Source organism: Leuciscus leuciscus (assembly GCF_965113295.1).
Source record: "Leuciscus leuciscus genome assembly, chromosome: 21".
Classification (NCBI taxonomy): Eukaryota; Metazoa; Chordata; class Actinopteri; order Cypriniformes; family Leuciscidae; genus Leuciscus; species Leuciscus leuciscus.
Window position 1 is genome coordinate 27,955,462 of NC_138745.1, and position 21,743 is coordinate 27,977,204.

General features: G+C 39.7%; 1 protein-coding gene across 10 annotated transcripts in view; it reads left to right on the forward strand.

The window, feature by feature from the left end:
• The window catches only part of rbfox3a (RNA binding fox-1 homolog 3a), a gene marked incomplete at its 3' end in the record, with an annotated part of 409,261 nt that overhangs the window by 366,462 nt on the left and 21,056 nt on the right, over positions 1-21,743 (forward strand). For 7 of the 10 annotated variants that reach the window (XM_082153001.1, XM_082152997.1, XM_082152999.1 and 4 more), the window contains 7 exons: positions 712-858; positions 7,738-7,791; positions 9,942-10,034; positions 11,533-11,593; positions 13,046-13,099; positions 19,955-20,087; positions 20,558-20,597. In XM_082153001.1, the coding sequence (XP_082009127.1) occupies positions 712-858; positions 7,738-7,791; positions 9,942-10,034; positions 11,533-11,593; positions 13,046-13,099; positions 19,955-20,087; positions 20,558-20,597 (582 nt within the window). The remainder of the gene's footprint in view (positions 1-711; positions 859-7,737; positions 7,792-9,941; positions 10,035-11,532; positions 11,594-13,045; positions 13,100-19,954; positions 20,088-20,557; positions 20,598-21,743) is intronic. The other 3 variants (XM_082153003.1, XM_082153005.1, XM_082153006.1) reach the window with 3 other exon arrangements.

Here is a 21,743-nt window from a genome sequence, read left to right on the forward strand (position 1 = left end):
AAAATAATGTTGATATTAAATTAATAATGCATATTGCATTGTATACAGTCTACTGATTATTTATTTAGTTACATTGTCAAAGAAAAAGGAAAAACATTTTTGTTCTCATATTGGACTTTTACAGTGATGTCTGACAGTTAATATTGGTTGATCTCCAGTAGAAACACCACTGCATGAAAAATATCCAGGTTTATTATTGCACACCATGCATGACAGGGCATCTGCTCAGAAGACAGCGAGATAAATAGTGAGAATGGGATGAAGGCTGGAGTATCAGGGCTTGTGAGGTGAAAGATAAATGTGTGTCACGGACAGCAGTCCATCCTTGAGCACAGCTGTGTCACTACCATTTCCTCCACATGATGGACAGATGAGCACACCATCTTTACGCTTACTTTCTCTCTCCCTCTCCTGTTCTCCCTCAGGTCTTTATAGGCGGCTGCTCAGTAAATGCATTCTCTGGTCTCCCCATGTCAGAGTTTTTTTCTCTTTAAATCTGTATCCACACTTCCTGACAGCTTCCTTAATCTTCACCGCCACATACAAATGTTGGCAGAGCAGAGGGAATTTGTAATATGCCACCAGCATGCCCTGATCTCCCCCTGCTCACCCAGTGGCTCACCTTCCGTAACCGTTGCCCGCTGCACTTTTTCCAGGCCGTGACAGCATTTGAGGTAAGAACTAACAGAGCTGTGCTTGTGTGTCTTTCAGCAAGTGGACGACGTGGCACAGACAGACGGCTCCCAGCAGCTTCAGCTCCAGCCCTCAGACTCTTCGGAGAAGCAGCAGCCCAAACGGTTACACGTCTCCAACATTCCCTTCCGCTTCCGTGACCCAGACCTCCGGCAAATGTTCGGGGTGAGTCTCAGGCCTCAGCCAGATTGCAGCAGGTTGTGTCTCTTAGGAAGGCCTGATCATCAATCCTGTTTTAATTTGACAAGGACCTTGATCTTACATGCATCAGTGTAAAACCAGTGGGTTTTTTTCACTAAAGTAATGCATTAGTATAACTAAACTAGGGCATTTTTAATTTGAGTTGCAGCCAGTGTAGTCCAATTCCCGAACGAATTAATCTTACAAGACCTTTTTTTTCAACAAATGAAAGGCATGTGTAACCAGTGTAGTCTTATTCCTGATTAAATTAATCGTATGAACCATTTTTTTTATGAATCAAAAACATACAGTGCAACCAGTGTAGTCCACTTAATTAAATGAAGTGGACTAGAATCAGTTATTTTTAGTGAATCAAACACATAGACACATATAGAACTAACTGTAAGACTTTATTTCATATGACCATGTGTAGTTAAAGATTCTGTACACATTATCCATTTTGCCAGTAGTATTTATATTATATTACAATAATATTTTGTTTAATTTATTTACTATATAGCTAAGACCAATTATTGGATTGCATTTATGTAACCCCTAAAAAGTCTGTGTAACCTTTTGCAAGAATTGTTTTAAATGTAAAAGTTTAATAATTAACTTTTTCCAAGTATTTATTCTTTAATTCCGTTAAGGATCTGGAGACATTTGACATAATGTAATGTCAAAAAGTAAGGATTTCCTTTGCAAATACTGATGTATGTGATTAATTGTGATCAATTTGATTAACTAATTGCCATGTCATGCAATTAATGTGATAAAAAGAAAAAATGAAAGACTAAACTTCTATAGTTGTAGAAGCGTGTAGGCCAAATATTTTATTTTATTACGTTTTTTCTTGTTTTTCTGAATTTTCAGTTTTTCCCTCCAAGGCTAGAAAGAGCATGATAAAGTGCTAAATGATTTAACTGCATTATATTAACTTTAGTTTTTGTATTTAGTATGTGACAAGGGATCAGTAAAACTTTTTTTTAAACAAGGGTATTCAATCAAAAAGTATTGTTATACTGAGAGCAGCTACAGGCTTGGTAATGGTTTGTCATTATTTAGCGTTTTATCCACAACTACTGCTCCTCAATCTGTGTTTAGATGTAAGCACTCTCGGCTAGAATAAAACACAAAACTAATGAACGACTTGGAGCTTTCTTTAACCAGCAATCTATACTCAAGGACTCGTACAGTTAAACTCCAGCATACCTTTGAATTAACAGCAGCCAGCAAGGGAGCTGCGTTAAACACTGGCAGCTTGTTACTGGAGGCTACAGGCAGCGTACAGAAGAGAAAAAAAACATTGTTGGTCCCAGCTTGTTAAAAACCGGAGTCTGTGTTTACAAAGGGCACTGTATAGCAAACAGTAACACTTAAACTGGTGGAGGACTCTGGGTACAGCCTGACTGCTGAATCTTGAGAACATCTGTTCCTCACGCTCTTTGTTGTCTCTAAGAGAGGCTGTCCTCTCCTCTCTGCTTCTCCCCCGTCCTGCCCAGTGTTGATGTGATGAACAGGGAGCCAAGCATTGGTCCCACCAGTGGAGACGTAATTAATAGCGCTCCTCACTGTGGTTAAAACTAGAAGTTTATCCTCATTAGGTTTGTGTTGGCTGACAGCTCCGATGCGAAAACAGGCATATGTGTGACCAAGTGTGTGTATGTTTGTCTGAAGAGACTTCTGCAACTTGCTGTGAAGTCTCTCAGGGACCCAGGGGTGCAATTATCCCATGCCATAGATAGACTAGTGGGAGAGGATGGGATGGACAAGCGCTGTGCCCCTCTAAAGTCCCCAAAAAATGTTAGAAAAGGCAAGTCTGAGAACGGTGAGAAGTGACAGAAGCACAAGGGGAGAAGATCACCATCTACTGACGGTTTAAAACTCTTTAAGCACTTACTCTGGATTTACTGGCTACCCATATATCTTTGGCTTCTGCAAAACGCTGTCCGGACTCCATTTCCCCATACATAAAGTTAATACTATTATTTTCTTTCAAATTCATCAAAGAATCCTGAAGAAAAATGTCACGGTTTCCACAAAATATTAAGCAGCACAACTGTTTTCAACATTTAGAGTAATAAGAATTTTCTTGATCAGCATATCCGCATATTAAAAGGATTTCTGAAAGAACATGTGACACTCGCAAAATGTTTGCGTTCCCCCGAGAAACTTTGCGTTCACTCACAAAGAACACAAACATTTTCTCGGTGGAATGCAGAAAGTTCTGCAAGCAAACGCAAATATTCTCCTGGGAATGCAAAAATGTTGTGATGGAATGCAAAACTTTTGCCAGTGAACGCACAAGCATTGAAATATATTTTTTCTATATATAAATGCTCCGTACATAAGACACCTCTTTCAAAAACATTTAACAATATCTTACTGACTGCAACACTTTTACACCATATAGTGCTTAAAGAGTATTTTATCACTTTTCTCACAGTTCTCAGACTCAGTTCTCTTTATTACATAGATTTTAAATGAAGCCTCCAACTGAATTATCTCTATCTTTCGATGTTAAGTCTTAAATCTGGATTATTGTAGAAAAACGTCACAGATCACGCTCATTTTTGACTCCAAGACAGCTTTCTAAACCATTTCTGATTTCTCAATTTAGTAAGATGGAAATTCAATTTAGAATAGCTGATAATGAAAACTGCAATTTTATGAGTCTTTTTCCTCATTCGAGTACACTTGCTTGGACCATAGTCAAACAAAGAGCGACGATTAAAAAGCTCCATTACCCAACCTTATTTGAGCCTCATTTTATAATTAGAAAAAGACATCCAAAGCAATTATACAGATGAGTATGTGGATTTAATGCTAGTGTATGAAATTGGTTTGAAAGCACCACCATGACGATTCCACACTGAGGCTGCAAAATTATCCAACTCCTCCCATAATACTCGTATTACTGCAATGATTTGAGCAATCCTACAGATCAGTGCATGCAGCATACTGTATATACTAGTAATAAAAATGTCCCCCCACCACTGGAGAAAACTATTGTTAGATTAAAACAGGTGCCTTGTTATTCTGGATTAATAGACCGTTATTCCCTTTTAGTATTTCCCTTAGAGGTTTGAATCTTCTAAAATGTTGATCACCCAAGGGATTGCAGAGGTTTACCTAGAATCTCAAACAAGAGTAGAAACCCCCATATGGTTTTGTAATGGGTTTATAATGAATACCTGCTTGATTTCCAAACAAAACTAACTTAATGTCACACTACTGACTCGCTTTTTTAACTACTCTCCCTCCGTTTGCACAGCGTCTGTGACTAGCTTCAAACGACTCTCGTGAAGCGTTTTCCCAACCTATCAAGTGTGTGGACCACCAGCAGTCTCACACTGCGGTCTCCCATTGATCCTAATTTCATGTAGGCCTACACTCTTATTAAAGCTCTGCTGCACGGCAATGGTGATGATGGGGCCTATGGTGACTAGGTGTGATTAGTTCAGTTTTCCCAGAGATGACTACCCTGGGAAATATTTCAGCAATACCATAAGCCCATTAGGGTGGGTTAAAGCCATTAGCGTCCGCAGACTTTGTTTAGAGCGAATTGTCTGCGGTTGTGAGCAGGTTCATGCTGAGATGCAAATGCCAGTGTTTGAATCTGACTCTGGCAGAGTGGAAAAAATCATCTTAATTTGAACAAATGGAGGAAATCGTGTCAAGTAGCAGCTGTTTGGGTTTGTCTGTGGAATTTGAATTGGGCTGGAAAAACAAGCGTGGTTGATCAAGCAACAGCCGGCCAAAATGAACTGCGAGGCGTCACTTTTTTTTCCTCGTGTGAGATCAGAGCAGCGCGCCCAGCCTCCTCCTCACCGCAAACATGCACATATACAGTCCGCCTCGGGTTTTCCCCACGGTTGGGCGGATGAAAGGAGGCTCTTCTTAACCTTATTAGTGACCTGGGCCCTCGATCAATCCCATTGAGCCGTAGGTGCCTGGAAGGCCCATTTCTCCCCTGTTGTGCTGAAATGAAGCCAATGCGGCCTGCTTGACAGGGTAATTAGTTTTAATGAAATAATACAGCCATTTTAGACAGCAATTAAAACCTGCTTTCATTCCGCCCATTAGGGGAACTTAAGGTTTTGCTTTCATTCCTCCACGTTCCGTAATGATCTCCAAAGCCGGCCACGTTAAATGGAACGCTTAAGCGCCGTTAACCCTCCGGGGAGAGCCGGGCCGGCCGTCATTCCTCTCCGGCGACCGCCAAAGTGGAAGAGAGAAATGCAAACAGAACCTTTATCACATGTGTCATTTTGTGCAATTGCTCTTAATTGCTGTCCAACGCTTTCATATAAACAGTCATGCTTCCTGGCACATTTATAGCAGTGCACCCTGGATCCTCCTGTGTCTCCTGCTTCCATCTAACCAATTATTTAAGCCTGTTCCAAATTACTTCTTTAAGAAGCTGTCTCCTCCTTAGGCTAAAGCAGCGGTGACCTTGCGTTGGCATGTTTATTTATTTGCTGAAATAAACCTGCTTGATTCAAGGCCTCGGTGTGGAGCTCCCTAACCAGGATCCCGATTAGCATAAGGCGAGAGAGGTTAACATTGTAGCGCTCTGCGTTACAGGCAGCGAGGAAGGTGTTTATCACCCCTAATCAGGCTGCTGCCTCTTAAGGGTTCACCTTTTGTCCACAGGGAGCAAGGTTCAGTCAAAGACCAGGAAAGTTTGGGCTTCTTTCCTTGGCGGCCAGTTTGCAAATCCATATGCTGCATTCAGCGGCTGACAGAATCTTCCAGACAAAGCCGTATCTCAGAGAGAGTGGTCAGTGCCTCATGGCTAATGCTAATTAGAGAATAAAAATGAGAGATTGGGCGTTTCAGAGGGCCGTGAGAATGACAATCAGATAAAACCACAGAACGGCGCGCAAATAGCTGGAAAATAATAACCGAAGTGACAGGTAATTACGAGGATCGTATTCGTCAATGAGATAATAAACAAATATATGGTTTATCATCAGCGATGATGGCTGCTCTATATCCAATTATCCTTTTTTTAATTGAGTCGGGTGTTTGGTGTTAAGTCAAGCCAGAAATACCCTCTCCTATGGCTTTGGCCAGCTTTTATCAGTCAAAAACACCACAGAAAATAACAAGCTATATCGTGTCATTAAGAGCACTGGTGCATACACAGCAGGGTGCTTCTGTGATCTTTTGAAGTTTGCTCCCATCAGCAGTATGTCCTGCTCGTTCCCAGAGTCCCGACCCAGCCGAGAGCTTCGTGTTGCACAATTGGTTAGGCAGCTACAAATAAAAGCCTTCAATTAAATTTACATCATAGGACCTGAGTTACTTTTTCAAAAACGTAACATGAATTTGATCTTTTTTACATTCTTTTTAGAATTGATAGAGTGATAGAGGAGCAAATAGTTGTGCAAGCAATGTTGTGTGTCATGTAAGGTTAATATTTTCTGAATTAATCAGTTGAGTGCGTGATTAATAAGTGATTCACAAAAAACAGTAACTTGTCTTTTTTTCCTGAATCAATCAGTGTTTTGAATGAATCAAATTAGTGAATGATTCATTGGCTCATAAAGACAATAGGTGTGTTTGGCATGAAGCGGCGCGGCGCGGCGCAGAACGATCGGTGTATGACATAGAAGTACCACGAGATCGATTCGAGAGCAAACTGCTCCATATGCATTCGAATCGCTCTCGTACTTTGACGTCACTGACTGGTCTGCGCAGCGCCGCTTCAGACTGAACACACCTTAACTTTATTTTGTTCCTGAATCAATCAGTGTTTTGAACAAATCAAATTAGTGAATGATTCATTGACTCACTCATAAAGACAGTCACTTGTTTAATTCCTGAATTAATTCATGTTTTTTGAACAAATCAATTTGAATGATTTACTGACTCACTCATAAAGACATGCTGAAGAAACAAATAGTAATAGTAGTGTGTGGTTCAGAAGTCACTTGTTTTTGAGTCACACTAAATTAATTCGTGTTTTGAACAAATCGAATGAGTGAATGATTCATTGACTACCTCTTTCACATACTGTTAGGCAAAAAAATTGTTTGTGAAATACTAAAATTGTATGTCCAAATTCACAATCTTTATAAAACAGTAAGTAAAAAGTGCACATGATAATGACAAGATGACAAATGTGGTACATCCGGATTACATTCATACTACACACATTAGTACTATATGAGTAATTGCTTGTCTAAAAGAATTACGTACTTAGAAAGTGTGAGATTTCGGACGCAGCCAGTCACTTCTCTTTATTCTCTGTTTTGAACTAATCGGATGAATGAATAATTCAACCTGCAGAACGAGTCACAGAAAAATCCCCACTACAAATATACAGCCTGGAAATAATTATTGTATATATTTTTGTATTTTTTTATTGTAAGATGATTTCTACTATTTCACTTAATGTAAAAAAAAAAAAAAAAAGCACAGTATATACTTTGTAGTGTTTAACTACTAAATTAGCATTTCACCCCAAACATAATTTCAGTCAGTTAACAGTTAGAGAATGTAGCAAAAGAAACTGTATGCTTCACTTTCCATACTAAGAGACAATGCAATTAGTTGTCTTATATTGAGTTACATTGTAATGCGTTACTTTTAAAGTAACCCATTACTGATCCGTTGTGTTTGTCAGTATCATTTCATAGCAAAAGTGATGTGTGAAGGTTTGTCTTGCGTGTTCTTAGCTCCAGTGAAAACAGTGGGTTTATTTTAGCTCCCTGTGCAATCAAGTGCTCAAGTTTCCTGACAAACTGCAGAAGAGATGAGTTCTAATTACTCCTTCTCTCTCCCTTTCTGTCTTCCTTTCTCCCCTGTCTCTCCTCTTTAATTTTTTTTTCTACCCTTCTCCTTTTCTCTCCACAGCAATTTGGGAAAATTTTGGATGTGGAAATTATTTTTAACGAGCGGGGCTCTAAGGTAAGTCAACTGGAAGAGCAGTTCTTTGTCACTTCATACTTCTTCCTCCCTACAGGTCTCCTCTTCCCTTCATGAGCCGAATAATTACAGCTCTTACACAGCAGCCGAAAAGTGACTCAAACGTCACACTCTCGCACTCGCTCACACTGAGCCGAGACACGTTTTGGAAAGGTAGTTACGCGGAGAGACAACTGAGTGGTTTCAGCTGAGTACAAGTTAACTCGCCCAGTTATAATTCAATGAAGTGAGCGTCTGACCAACACGCAGTGATTCTGCTGTTAGAGCTGTCCTACTGTAATAAGATTCAGCTGTTTAAGTCTCCAGTCTTGCGCTGGGAACGGGTTTATATATAGCCATTCTTCCATATAGCAATGCTGGTCTCAAAGGAGGGTGGCATTTTGCTGAGGAGAACTTCTCTCTCCTCCTAGTTGATTCACAGAGGTGAATCTGCTCGAACAAACCGTCACAGTGTGCTCAAACTAAGCAACGCACATTATTAGATTAGCCGATCGTTCAGAAATAGCCTGTTTTCTACTGGTCTTTTGAATACCTCAGTAGCTCTGTTCCAAAACCTGCTGCCCCTATGTATGTATGTATACTTGATTCACAATAGATTCCAATAGACTTTGGCATTAGCATGTTGCTAAGCTAACTCTTTGTTATGCTAATGCACATAAAATGACATGGCATATGCATATTTTAGGGAAAAGAATCAACTTTTAATTACAATGAACATATTCTTTTCAGTATTACATATACTGAGATCAGGAGAGTGAGGTTTACATCCACAACTCTTATTGGCCTATGAAAGTTACACTCGTCCCGCTAAACCTCACTCCCATCCGGGTCAACTCAACCCACTCAACCATAGTCTCTGGCATGGGCTTCAGTTTTTAGCCTCCTTGTTAAAGTGCCCGCCTCCCACGCCGGAGACCATGATTTGAATCCCACTCGGAGCAGGTTGAGTCGGACTGGTTTACATATACTGTATATATACAGTATATATATATATATATTATAGCAATGTTGATATATGAATTATATTATCAACACTGCTATTATATAATGTATGTTATATTATATTACATGTACAGATTTTTTATTTATTTTTTATATGCAAAAACAAGGTATTGAGTTGCCTTTACCTTTTGGAACAGTCTCTGTGCCTATGATCCCTTAAAATACTTCCTCTGTAGGCAGCTCACTAGGTTTTGGAACAGCACGTACTATATGTTTGTGTTATTCAAAAGATAGTGGCTCAGCTTTCTAGCTGTGTAAGCTAATTAAATCCGTGATAAAAGGGGAAAACTACAAGCGCTATGTTGAACACAGTAGTGCAAAATGTCAAAAGGATTAATTTTGCGCCCAATTCCTTTTTGATTTTGCTTTTTCCTCGCAGGCCAAGGACTCCTGGGCTGGTCTTTATTCATGCCAGACACAAGGAATGGAGTGTCCATGTATGCATATCATACTCACAGGGCTCCCAAAGCAATTACCAGGCCGTACTTGCATAGTGTGTATGAACTAAAAGACCAGGGCTTGTTCCACACTCTTGTTTGCAGTGCATACCTAATAGCTGTTCCGGATATGGCGTTTGGGAAGCAGTTGGCCATAACTCACTGCTGACAGCAGAGGTGGGGGTGTGGGGACAGAGCAGGCACTTCCCAGCTAGAGCGCAGGACTGTGTGCATTAAACTTCTGAGCTTCTATGTGGCCTTGGAAATATTCCGTGCATTGTTTATATCATTTAAAGACAAGGACAATATCTGTGTTTATAAAGAATGACAGTTTGATACTTACTGATATGCTTGGCAAGACAGATTCAAGATTAACTATAATGTACACATGCATACATGCCAAATGTTTCAGTATTACCAAATGCAGAATTCGTCACTGTTGAATATAATCCCAGAATGCTTTGTCTCTCAATGTCTCTTTTCCAGTAGCTTTCACCCTAATTTCACTTCTTACTAATGGATAGAATTTGCAACCCTGCTGACTGTGACCTTTCTCTCTTTCTTTTTCTTTCTTCCTTTCTTTCTTTCTTTCTCTTTCTTCTTTTCTCATTCACTTTATTTGTTGCCCATTCAAATATCTTTAATCATCCCCTTCATTTTTTCTGGGAATCCTTTATGATCACATCATCTCAGGGTTTTGGTTTTGTAACTTTTGAAACAAGCGCAGACGCAGACCGCGCACGGGAGAAATTAAATGGTACAATCGTAGAGGGACGCAAAATTGAGGTGCTTTCCTAATCTAACTATCAATACCCCATCATCCCCGTCCCATGAGAACATAAGCACTGTCGGTTTGATGAAGCATGCATGCAGCGTCTCATTTCATCGCATTGCATCCCTACCGCTCACTTGCTGTCTGCATGCTGCACGTTTCATGTGTGATTTTATGGATAAATATCACTTGTGACGTAATAATTATTGTATTTGATGTGCATGCCATCAGATTTGATCCTTTCTGCTTTAATGTGTATGTGCAGCTGTATTAAAAAACTTTTTATTATCACTTACAATGTGTGTTAACCAGTAAAAAAAAATGTAACTTAAAATCCCACTTGTTTATCCCAAACATCCGAGGTTTATTTATCCATTCGTATTTCTTACTTGAGGACACAGACTTCCCTCTCTTTTTTTCCCCCTCTTCTCCACAGGGCCATTAAGATTTTCTATAGGACAATTAAGATAATTCATGTAATGCACAAACAATACCTAGACCTATATATCAAGGGAGAGTCGAGGCCAGTTGTTTCCTCAAGCTAAATGACCTCCATGGGCCCTGTGGAACGGAAAGCTATTAACGCTAATTAACATGAGGGTGAAATACTAACATGGCTTCTGTTGCCAGCGGCCATGTTTAAATTCCTTTGGCGCCTCCCAACAAGCTGCTTGGCCTCTCTGTGTGTTACTAAAGTCCCTTTAAGGCAAGTTGGTTCACTCGGCAGCCATCTTGGTAATGTCCCCGAACAGCTATTTTCTGTGTAGGCAACAGGCATGCACACACAGCTCCAATTTACTTGAATGGGGAAAGGCAGCAAGCTCAAGATTATATATCAATATTATAATAAAATCTGACAACAATGGTTTCATGTTGCTTTTTAAACTCAAATCCTGCAAATATATATATATATATTGGGTTGGTTCATTTAAAGTGCATGTGCATTCTAGGCCACCATTTTAAGCTTTAAGATTTTATTAATTTTCTGGTGTTACGCATAACCAGAAGACCTTGTACAATATGGCTCCTCCTTCCTGAGGTTAAATTTAGTGCTCATGAAGTCACCGCCTCAGGGTTGTAGTGTCTGGGAATATGTAGAACTGTCTAGACGATGTGGCAGATGAAATTTCAGAGAAAGCCTCAAGGAAGCTCCCACAGCTTGGCTAGTGGGGAATTCCAATATACTCTGGGTTTCATTAAAGCCCATTTCCAGAGTAGCTATGTTTCATTACATGTTGAACCAGATGTCATCATCCAGTTCTTCTACAAACAGCCTGGATTAGATCCTACATCCAGCAGGAAAACAGAAGATCACAGCTTGATGGATCGCTTTCATTTTAGCATCTCATAATTTTTCAACTGATTAGCATGTGAATGTAACTTTTTTTTTTCTTTTTTTTTCGGAGAAGCATGAACCAGTTTTTTGTCACACTCATGCCTGTGGCACATACACATGTATTCTTTGTGTTCTGATTTGTGTTTTGCTTCTCATATCTGCTTTCTTTATCACAGGTAAATAATGCAACGGCAAGAGTAATGACAAACAAAAAAGTGGCCAACCCCTATACAAACGGTAAGAGCTTTTTATTTTACTTTAAATTACACTAAACACATTCAGTGGACAAAAATGTAATTCTACACTTAAAATGTGGGCATTTCATTGCATTAGATAACAATATGTCGAAACAAGAAGTATATGGACAACAACAAAAAGAAACTGCCAAAAAAAGATGCTTTTGTCAGATTTTTGGATCATGTTGCAATTTAACCAACTAGTCCTATAAAGTCTGTTCTCCTCAAATTATATCCTTCATTACAAATTTAACTATGAACTATAACTACAATGAACATTTTCACGACCATAAAGTCTTGAAGAGTAAAAAAAAATAATTTGAAGAGTATATCCTACATAAATAATTTAAAACCCAAATCTTTTTGTTTATAAATAGTCATATACAATTATAATTCTTTTATGTTTATAATACATTTAAAACCTAGTTTTTGTGTTTTGTAAAATGTATATATATAATATATAAATTATACGTTGTGTGTTCTTTAAAATCCCATTTTGATATTCAACTATGATCAATTACTATGATGTATTACAAGCATGTATCCAAATACTTAATCTGAATTTTGGATAGTATATAAATTTTTATATATATATATATATATATATATAATTTAAAACCCAATTCTTTATTTATTTATGTTTATAAATGATCATATCAAATTATAATTTTTTCCATTTAAAAAAAAAAATGTTTTTGTGAAATATTTTGGTTCTTTAAAAGGTTTGATACTTTATCTAATCCAGTTTAAAGTTCCCAAATTATTTTTGGGCTGCGGTTTTAAGCTGCCATCATGTATAATATGAATGATGCAATGTCTACTTTGTGTCCCACTAAAAAGGGATTATAGGTAAAGAGCGATCTCCTCCCCTACAGCTCTCCTTATGCTGTTCAGGAGCTCCGGGGGGAGAGCTTAGCTGAGAGCTGGCTCATTCAACACAGGGGTCTTGTTGGGGTCCTGAGCTCTTCCGCTGATGCTCATTTCCTCAGACTGCAATAGAGAGAGAAACAGAGAGGGGGAATGAAATAATCAAATATATCAGCAGCAGTGTAGACCCCCCAGCTCTACTTCAGTCACAGCCAATGGGGAGTGAGAGGAGGCTATTTTACAGCCCCCATCTATCACTGACAGCACACTGGACAGCACTCACTACTCTCTTGCTCTCTGTCTCTCATTCTCTCGCTCCCTTTCGCATCCTATATCGCTCGCATTCTTCCCAATGCCCTGATATTGCCGCCCCCTAACTCCTTCAACTTAATGTCACCTTAAATATTTTCCTGTCATATCACATCACTTCCTCTTCCCCCTTCTTTTTGTTCTTCCCTCCGAATCTTATCCTCTTTATCCCTTATCTTTGAGTTAATAGGCGAAAGATCGAGAAACAAACACTCCACAGGTCACAGCGATAAGCATTCGGAGCTAATTCTCTCTTCCCCTGTGTATTCCTCTACAGGCTGGAAGCTGAATCCAGTGGTGGGAGCTGTCTATGGTCCTGAATTTTATGCAGGTAAACTGCATTTGAGTGTTGTGGTCACAGGGTCCCGCTCGGATACTTACTTTGATTTACTGTTCTTCAGATGTTCTTTGATTTCTAGATCAAATTTCGAGGCAAGCGCTTCAAAGAGACACTTAAGAAGTGATTTTAAAACGACGCCCATTTCTCCCATCATCCACAGTGCACAATGCATTTGACAAAGCAATAATCAGCCAGGCCATCATTTCCCACTGAGATGAAACAGTGGCACGGGCTGTTTTCTGAACCACAGATTAGGAAGCGTCTTTGTTTGACTGACTTGTTGTCTGTCTTTGTGCTGTTGTTTTCCCTCTCGATCTTTGATTTCTTTATTGCCGTTGGTTCTTTGAGCCCTTTGCATCCTAATGAGGGGGAAATGGTATTACAGTATTTCATTTGGAAGAAGTGCTGAGCACATAGCAGCTCTTTAACGGCCTGCCTTTTTGCTCATTAGACTAAAATCTGTTCATTTCAGGACAGCTTTACAGCAAAACTCTAAATAACCATCGGTGACAGAAAGCAGTCATTTATCATTTTTATCTGACTTTTTTCCTCTCCCTCTCCCCCCTCCCTCCCTCGGTTCTGGCATGCATAAACGCACAACTGAACGCAGCCGTTACACGATTCCTCTCGATCGAATACGCACAATGTGCATATGTAGAGCGCATAAAAATGCAAATATGCTAAGCAATCTGATGCACGTAAAATGTTTATGCATGCTTTGACCCCAAGTATGCTCTGAAACATGCATGTGATTCCTTCTCTAATCGCAACATATACACCTTCATGCCTCCCATCCGTACATACACCTTCCCAAAACATCCCATCAAATCAGATTTATCGTGGTCCGGTGTTGTGCCGAATTTCGACCCCCTGCCAAATTATTACCCCCCCTAGTTGAAGTCAGTACCTGATTGCCTAATCCTAACCCCACCCCTGATCTTAACCCCTTCCCCACAACTAATCCTAAACTTACCAATGCTAGGGGGGTAATAATTTGGCGGGGGTCGAAATTCGGCACAACACCTGCACTTCAGCAGCTTAGCTTGGGGAGCCGGTGTTGCTTGATTTATTGGATGCTAATTTTTCAAGTCGTCTTAACATGCCTCTAAAGTTCGCCAAGCCTAAACGACACCATATGCCTCCTCTGTTCCCCAGAGGGCGACCGGTGGAGAGGATACAAAATGGAAATAAGATATAGATTTCGCTTGCTAAATAAGGAACATTCCGGAATGGCCGAAATGGAAACGTGTTGCCCCTTGTTTCCCTCCCACCGTTCAAAAAAAGGGAAGGGAAGCTTTCACGCGAAATAATTATGACTGCATTTAATGTACTTTGTTGGGGGAGGGGTGGCGCTGAAATCGGATGTAAAGGTGATTAATCACTGTTTATCAGTCCGAGTTTCTGTGCGGGAGATCAGCGGAATTGGGCACCATAAATCGTGCGCTGCTGACAGCGCACTCCGTCTCCATTCGTCCGGGTGCTACAGGTTTATTGTCCTCAAATCCCATTCAGGAGAATGACTGATGAGGGCCGCCGACTGCCTGCTTTTAACCTCTTCCAGGGAAGTCGGGCTTCTCTCTTCCCTGTAAGACTCCCTCCCTGGCTCTCATTTCTCTACTCCTCTAGCTTTTCACAGCCTTCTCTCGACATAAATCGCTAATTCTATTTCTCTCTTCATCTAAGCCTGGGGTGTTTTCCATCTGCCCTTTTCTTACTCACTCACTCTATCCTTAAATCTCAATATCTTCTGTCTTCCCTCGGTCTCTCTCTCTCCCTCAGGCTCTTAACTAGCACTGGGTAGCCAAAGCTAAATTAGAGATGCAGACGCGAGGCTGAGGCGCTAGCCGTGCACGGGAAACTTAATTGTGTAATCCGGGGGTCGTTTTTCCCTCCTCGCTCAATCCGAACAGGCGGCGTGGGCATGAAGGACGTGGGAAACATAATATTGATTGATTGACAGCTCTCTCAGCCAATGAATTTGGTCCTTGGCAGCATGTTGAGACAAACACGGCCAATAAGATTAAAATGCAAAGTAGTTTTCAAGTTTTAAAAAATAGATGATAAAATATATTGAGTGATGTTTGGAAAGGGACGTTTGACTTCATGCCATGTGTGTCTGATCAATAAAAATCACTGGCTCAAAACATACTTTACGCAAGTACGTGAATGACAATTACATGCGTCATTCAATTCCAAAATGTGTCAACTGCAAATCAAAATGCAACACAAATATGCACTGTATTCTCAGTGTTGCCACAAGGGGGAGCTATAACAGGCATTAGTACAAACTGTATTCTTCTGTGGTGTTTTTCCTTTTCTTCTTGGTTTACTACTGTTAAATTTAGTTAAACTGACAATATTTTATAACTAGCTATCTCAAGCTAGAGTGTCTAATAGAGTGCCAGAAATAGAGTCTGTGGGTAACACAAGCTCAAGATATTTTCACGTTTTATTCATCAACAGCTTTTACGTTTCTTAAAAAAGGTGGTTGCTAGCAAGTGGCTAAATGTGACTACAGAGGTTGTTTGGGACATTAAACGTCATCATGCTGAACAAGAAAATGTATCTACTCACTGGTCCACTTTTGCAGCCTTGTTGTGTTTATACTCACACTCTTGCAAACTATTTTAACTCAAACTTTCCAACTTGCAGATTTTAAATCTTTTAAAGTTTGAAAGAGTTGTCGGAAGCTTAGCGGTGGTGACATTGAAATTGCTACCGTGGTGTAGTTTGTTTATGCTATAGTCTAACTTTAGCTTTTTATTTGTGATTGTATTTGGGTTTTAAAATTCATTTACGTTGCATTCATTCGTGAAGATTATATTAATGAACAAAACGTGTACCTGACAATGGAAAAATCCTATTGGCTTTTTGTCGAGCTAACATTTAAAGGCCCTAGGTTTATTGCCAGAACAGCGACACAACAAATGTTACAAGTATAAAGTATATTCAAGCGTTCACATCTGTTGCCTTTTTGAGAGCGCGTAATGGTGCACCCATGTGTGTGCACTCCTTTAAAAGAGGTGCATTGTGGGCATTTTATGCTTTTTCAATTACAAAACCACTCAAATAAATCTATAATTGAAATGAAGTAGTCTAATTACAATATTAGAAGTATCGGAGGGAGGAAAAAAACTCCCTTTAATCTAGCAATGGTGTAATTTTCCTCATGATATGGGTTTATCGGTGGTCTGATTATCTAAAGACATTTCACAATAGCACGCAGTGTGAGAGAGGCCCTCATCCGGCGATTTCCAGTCGCACCGTATTAAAGGAGCCAGTCTTGCAGTAAATGAAAGAGACCTGAGGGGGTTGGGGATGTAATTGCCCCCACACCTCCATCCAAACAGCCCAATGGGACTCTTTCCAGCGCCAGAGATACCCCTGTGTAAACCCAGATAAATGCAGCAGTGTGCCAGCATCCTTATCGGTTTAAACTGTAGATGTGCAGATGTGAAGGGTTTTTGACCTTCTCTCATGTTAAAATAACAGGTTAGCACAAGGGCTGCAAGTATTTATGCTCACACACACTTTTGCCTTTGTGTGTTTCATAGGCTTTATGGAGTGTCATAACTGGCTGGAATGATTTATGGCTTATTATTGAATCGGTGCTGCGTGCAGACCCATAGCTCATTATGAGATTACATTTATGTACGTCATGGCACACATAATGTACACACACACAAAATCAAAGAAAATATAAGAGCATTGTCCATGACTGGAATTCGGGATAAATTGACCATGGCCTGGCATATATCAGAGACGACCACTGTTTGGCATATTAACACCGACTCTATAGCTTAAAAGGGACAAATTAAAATGTCAACGGCTCCATGCTATATCAAAACGAAAGAGCAAACGCCTTACCTTCAGCCATCTGTCTTTCTTTTACGTCTGATGAAGGGCCGCGCCGTACCTCTCCGCCGCTGATTGGTGTGTCGCGTACAAGAGATTTTATTGTTTGTTTGTTTGTCTGAGAGGAGATACAGGAGTCCAACGAAAATTATACCAGTACTTGCAAACCCCAGGGCCAAAAGTATGCTGAATGTGAATCGAAGAAGTCTTTACACCAAGGCAGTGTGCTAAATTTATAGACACACATATATGTGCTCAAAATAAACCCAGCTGACCTCATTAAAAGGGGTAACTTTGACACATATTGACTATTAACTGAGGGCTGCTTGGGTGATGCCTGTACAGTAATGATCAGGAGGAGGTGCAGGTTCTGTTTGGGGATATGAAATAACTGAAGAGGGCTGTCCTGCTCCTCTGAGACACAGGATAGACAGTGATAGTGTATTCGGTGCATAAATGAGAAAGAGAGCTTTGTGGGCCGCACTGCTGGGCTGTGTTTTGCTTGCACAGTACTATGGGTAATTCTGGCTATGTCATTGACTCATCAGGGCCACACTCAGTGAAGGTTAAAGAGAGACTTGAGTGTAATATGCTCTTGCTTTTATTCTTTTTTTTTACAGTTTTAATCACTTTCCTTATCGTCTTTTTCTCCTTTCCTTTTAATACAATTTGGGTGACTCTCACACTCAAACCTGTCACGAACATGTCTGGGTCATATTTCTAAAAAAAAGAAGAAAAAAAAAGAAAAGGGAACTGCACTCTTAGAACGCGCCAATAAACAGGAATACAGAGTAATGTTTTCATGTTCTCCAACATCCAGCTCTTTCTCAGTCACAAGTGAGCAATTCCTGATATTATTTTGCATTTTGCAAATTTTTTTGGATCCTGCACCCATATTTATCAACTTATTGGATTTGTTTGCCTTTTTCTGTTTGTCTTAGATTATATTTAATCCCAAAATAAAAAAATACATATTTTGCTTAAAGAAAACAAATCTTATATCATTAATATTATTTGAATCAAGACCCACAATTTTGGCATTTTCCTTCTGAATTCTCTATAATACCAGAAATCTCATTCTAGAAAAAAAAGAGAGAATTCAGAAGGAAAATGCCACAATTGTGTATATAAAATATGTATATATGTTTACATTTTCACTATATGGTGTTTTTTGTTGTACTGTCTATTTGATTAAATGAAAACAAAAATAATTGTTTTACAGTAATGAGACTCATAATTGAGAACAATAGAAACTCGGTAAGTAAAAAATATGGTAAATACAGTAATGACAATTTTATTAGGAAAACAAATGTCATTGTTAATAACAATGCAAAATATAATATATAAAATATTATGAGTAATTATAATATATTTCTTTTAACTTTCCTTTTTTCTTCTTTTGACTTTGGGGTGAAATTAAATGTAGACTGATTATTTTTTTATGTGTTCATACTTAGTCATCCGGTCAGATTAGAGTTTGCGAGATTGAGAAAGAGCTTTCCGTTTTAATGTGCAATATGCATCTAATGGACTGAGCTGCGGGCAGTCTGTGGGCGTCTGTGGCCGAGACTGTGTGAAATGTGACCTGGACATGTTTTCACCCATTTATTGGTACACACGCTGTTTCAAGTTTCATTCTGTCTGTTTCACTTTCACGTCCGTGTATCTTTCCTTAACATGCATAAAGCCTCAGTCTCTCTCTCAACTCTGCCACCTCTCCCAGTCTTGACCCTGAGTTGTCCCTGTTCTCCTCCAGGCTGGGTCTGGCCCCAGCGGTGGCGTGAGGCTGGGGAAGTGTGTGTGGGGGGAGAGAGATGAGGGATGGCGCCAGCCTGTGATTGCATCTCTAAACAATCCTCTCCATCTGCTCTCTCAACCCTGTGTGCCAGAACCTTGTGTCTCACCTACAACAACCTACCATCTCCCCTGCCTCGCACACACCCCTCCAGAGTGGGAGAGCAGCCAGACACACTCACACACACACACCCCACGCACAAGCGTTCAGAGATACCCACAATAGAGAGGCTTCCCCAGACAGGGTTTGCCTTACCGTTTCGCTCTCTAAGATTAATGGTAAATATTCAGCTGGAAAAAATCTGGAAAGTTTAGTTTATTGCTTCTCAATTGGTGTGGCAGTTTATGCTCGAATGTACACTATAGAGGATTTCTCATGTCATTTTTTCATGAGAAATCAATTATTGAGTCAGCAAATGGGATGCACAATGGTGGTGAGCCAATTTTAGAAGGTTATTTTACATTTTAATTGTGCATGCTTTTTTTTTGCTTTTTTTTATTTAGATTACCTTTGCCGTCATCTTATGCTCACGAAGGTTAATCTTCAAAAACACAAATATTAATATTTCACAAGATTTAAATGTAAAATTAAGCCTGTCTCAAAATGTTGTGATGCCTAAATTCACTAGCATAGCATTCACAGAACATTTAAATTAATAGATTTAATTTAGGGTTTTCATATTTAATATGTAATTTAATATATTTTTTGAATATTTTAATATTATTTTAAGATCGATAATTTACAGATTATCTGCAATAACATGAAAATAATTATTGGTGTTATCGTATCAGACAGAATTTAAATAGCAGTCCATCAGTTCCTCCACAAGTAACTTGTTGTTGATGTTGACAGACAGCCCAGAATTCCATATTGTACCTTTAATAAATATCCCTTTTGAGTTTGAAGGACATTTTTGTTTTACGTTTGTACACATTTTGAAATGTATCGGGTTGCACACAAATCTGGGTCCTGAAGCAAAACAATTTGAGAATCACTGGCTGTAACATGCTGCCATGTTTGATGTTTTGTGCCAACATGACGCACCGGTTGACATCCGTCTGAGTTGTTTTAAAGCATCACATTTTAGGATGACAGTGTGTTGTCACACTACCGACTGAAAGCCGATTGGTGGTGACAGGTGCGCCTCTTAGAAGCAAAAGCTTATGTCACCACCTTTCTTCTCTCCTTTTTTCCAGTGACAGGCTTCCCCTATCCAACCACAGGGGCGACAGTGGCTTACAGGGGCGCCCACTTGAGAGGCAGAGGTCGTGCCGTCTACAACACGTTCCGTGCCGCGCCTCCACCCCCTCCCATTCCCGCTTATGGAGCGTGAGTAACCCTTCACCCAAAACATACACATACAGTCTCGACAAATAGCTCACCTTGTTTTTTGTCCAAGCCTGAGGCCATTATTAGGTAAACTTCTGCACTTAAAAGCACTGTCATCAAAGGGTCATTTTCACATTATATGTGCTACAGCCTTAACCTGCAACATGACTGCTTGATGGCTATAAAGTGCGTTACACTCTAATGGCGAGCCCTACCAGTTTTCCCCAGTGACAAGACAGAGCAAAGCCCATTATAAAGCAACATTGTTTTCCTCTAAGCACAGAAAATGGCCGTCTTTCCAAATGTGCTCTATTTTTTTCCTTTCCTCACTGTCTGGAGTGCATTGTTTTGTCTGCTGAATGAATGCATCGCTGCATAATTTATTTCCTTCTCTGTACAGTGTGAGGAAACTCTGTGGACGTTCAGCACTGATGTGTTGTGTTTTGTTATTTCTTGTTGTGTTTTTGCAGTGTGGTTTACCAAGATGGCTTCTACGGTGCTGAGATCTATGTGAGTATACTCGGTTTTGCCCATTCTGCTGCTATTTCCACTGTTTCAGTAAATTAAGGAAAGTTTGTATGCAACATTGAGGACAGGGCGCAGGCCTAACCTGAGCAGCTGGTGCTGAATCTTTCATAAGGGCAAAGGTCAGCTCAGGTCACCATGTGCAAATCCACTAGGATGGCCGTTTGTGGTGTACTAAATACCTTTTTGGGTTCCCCTGTGCATTCCGCTACATGGAACAATGAAATCACATATCGCTAAACCATCTTCCTTTGAAGACTGTAGTTGATCTAAGTGGATTGTATGATAATGCTAACATGTACAGTGTGGATTGAACCAAAAACGAACCCCCCTACGCACTTAACGTCTCATTCTTCCACATTTTATCTCCACTGCGGCCTGGTTTCGCTCTAAGTGGGAGGAAAATCACGCCGGATCAAGTTGATGAAGTCGACGTTACAGTGTTTTTGTTTTAATTTATGGCACGCGTTTGATCCGCCTTTCCCTCAGCTTCCATTAAAATACAGCCCAAAGGCCTCACTCTACAGCCCGAGATTGTGCCCAGGCCCTATTGTTTTTGACAGGCCGTCAGAACGTATTAGTGTGTCAGGTGATCAGAGAGCGTGCCTCCCTTTCCCAGGATTATTTCACTGCATGAAAAATGGAAATTAATTCAACATTTAGATCTGAAACAGGACAAATGAACATGGACGTAATTGTGATGCCTTTACCTGGCATGCACAATAGTATGTTTTCCACAGATAGATCACAGTCGAACGGATTTTGATGAATGCACGTAACACGTGTTCACTTATAACTTATATAGAAATTGTTGACACAACAAATTATGATTCTCTCGATAATTACTGTCAGTGTTTTCTCACTCTCATGTCGTTCCAAACATGTATGCTGATTTTTAAATAAATCTTCTCTATATAACTTTTCTTCTCACATACAATAACAGTTTATAGTGACCAGGCACAGTCAAGCTCTAAAAAAGCACTGTTAAAGTAGCATAAAGTTGTCCTTAAGACTCATGTTCAATATATTCACTCAAATGATTGGGATCAAATAATTTTTTAAAAGAAATTAATACTTTTATTCCAACATTATTGGTCTTGTAGTGTCTCGTAACTTAATGATGTCAAGCTC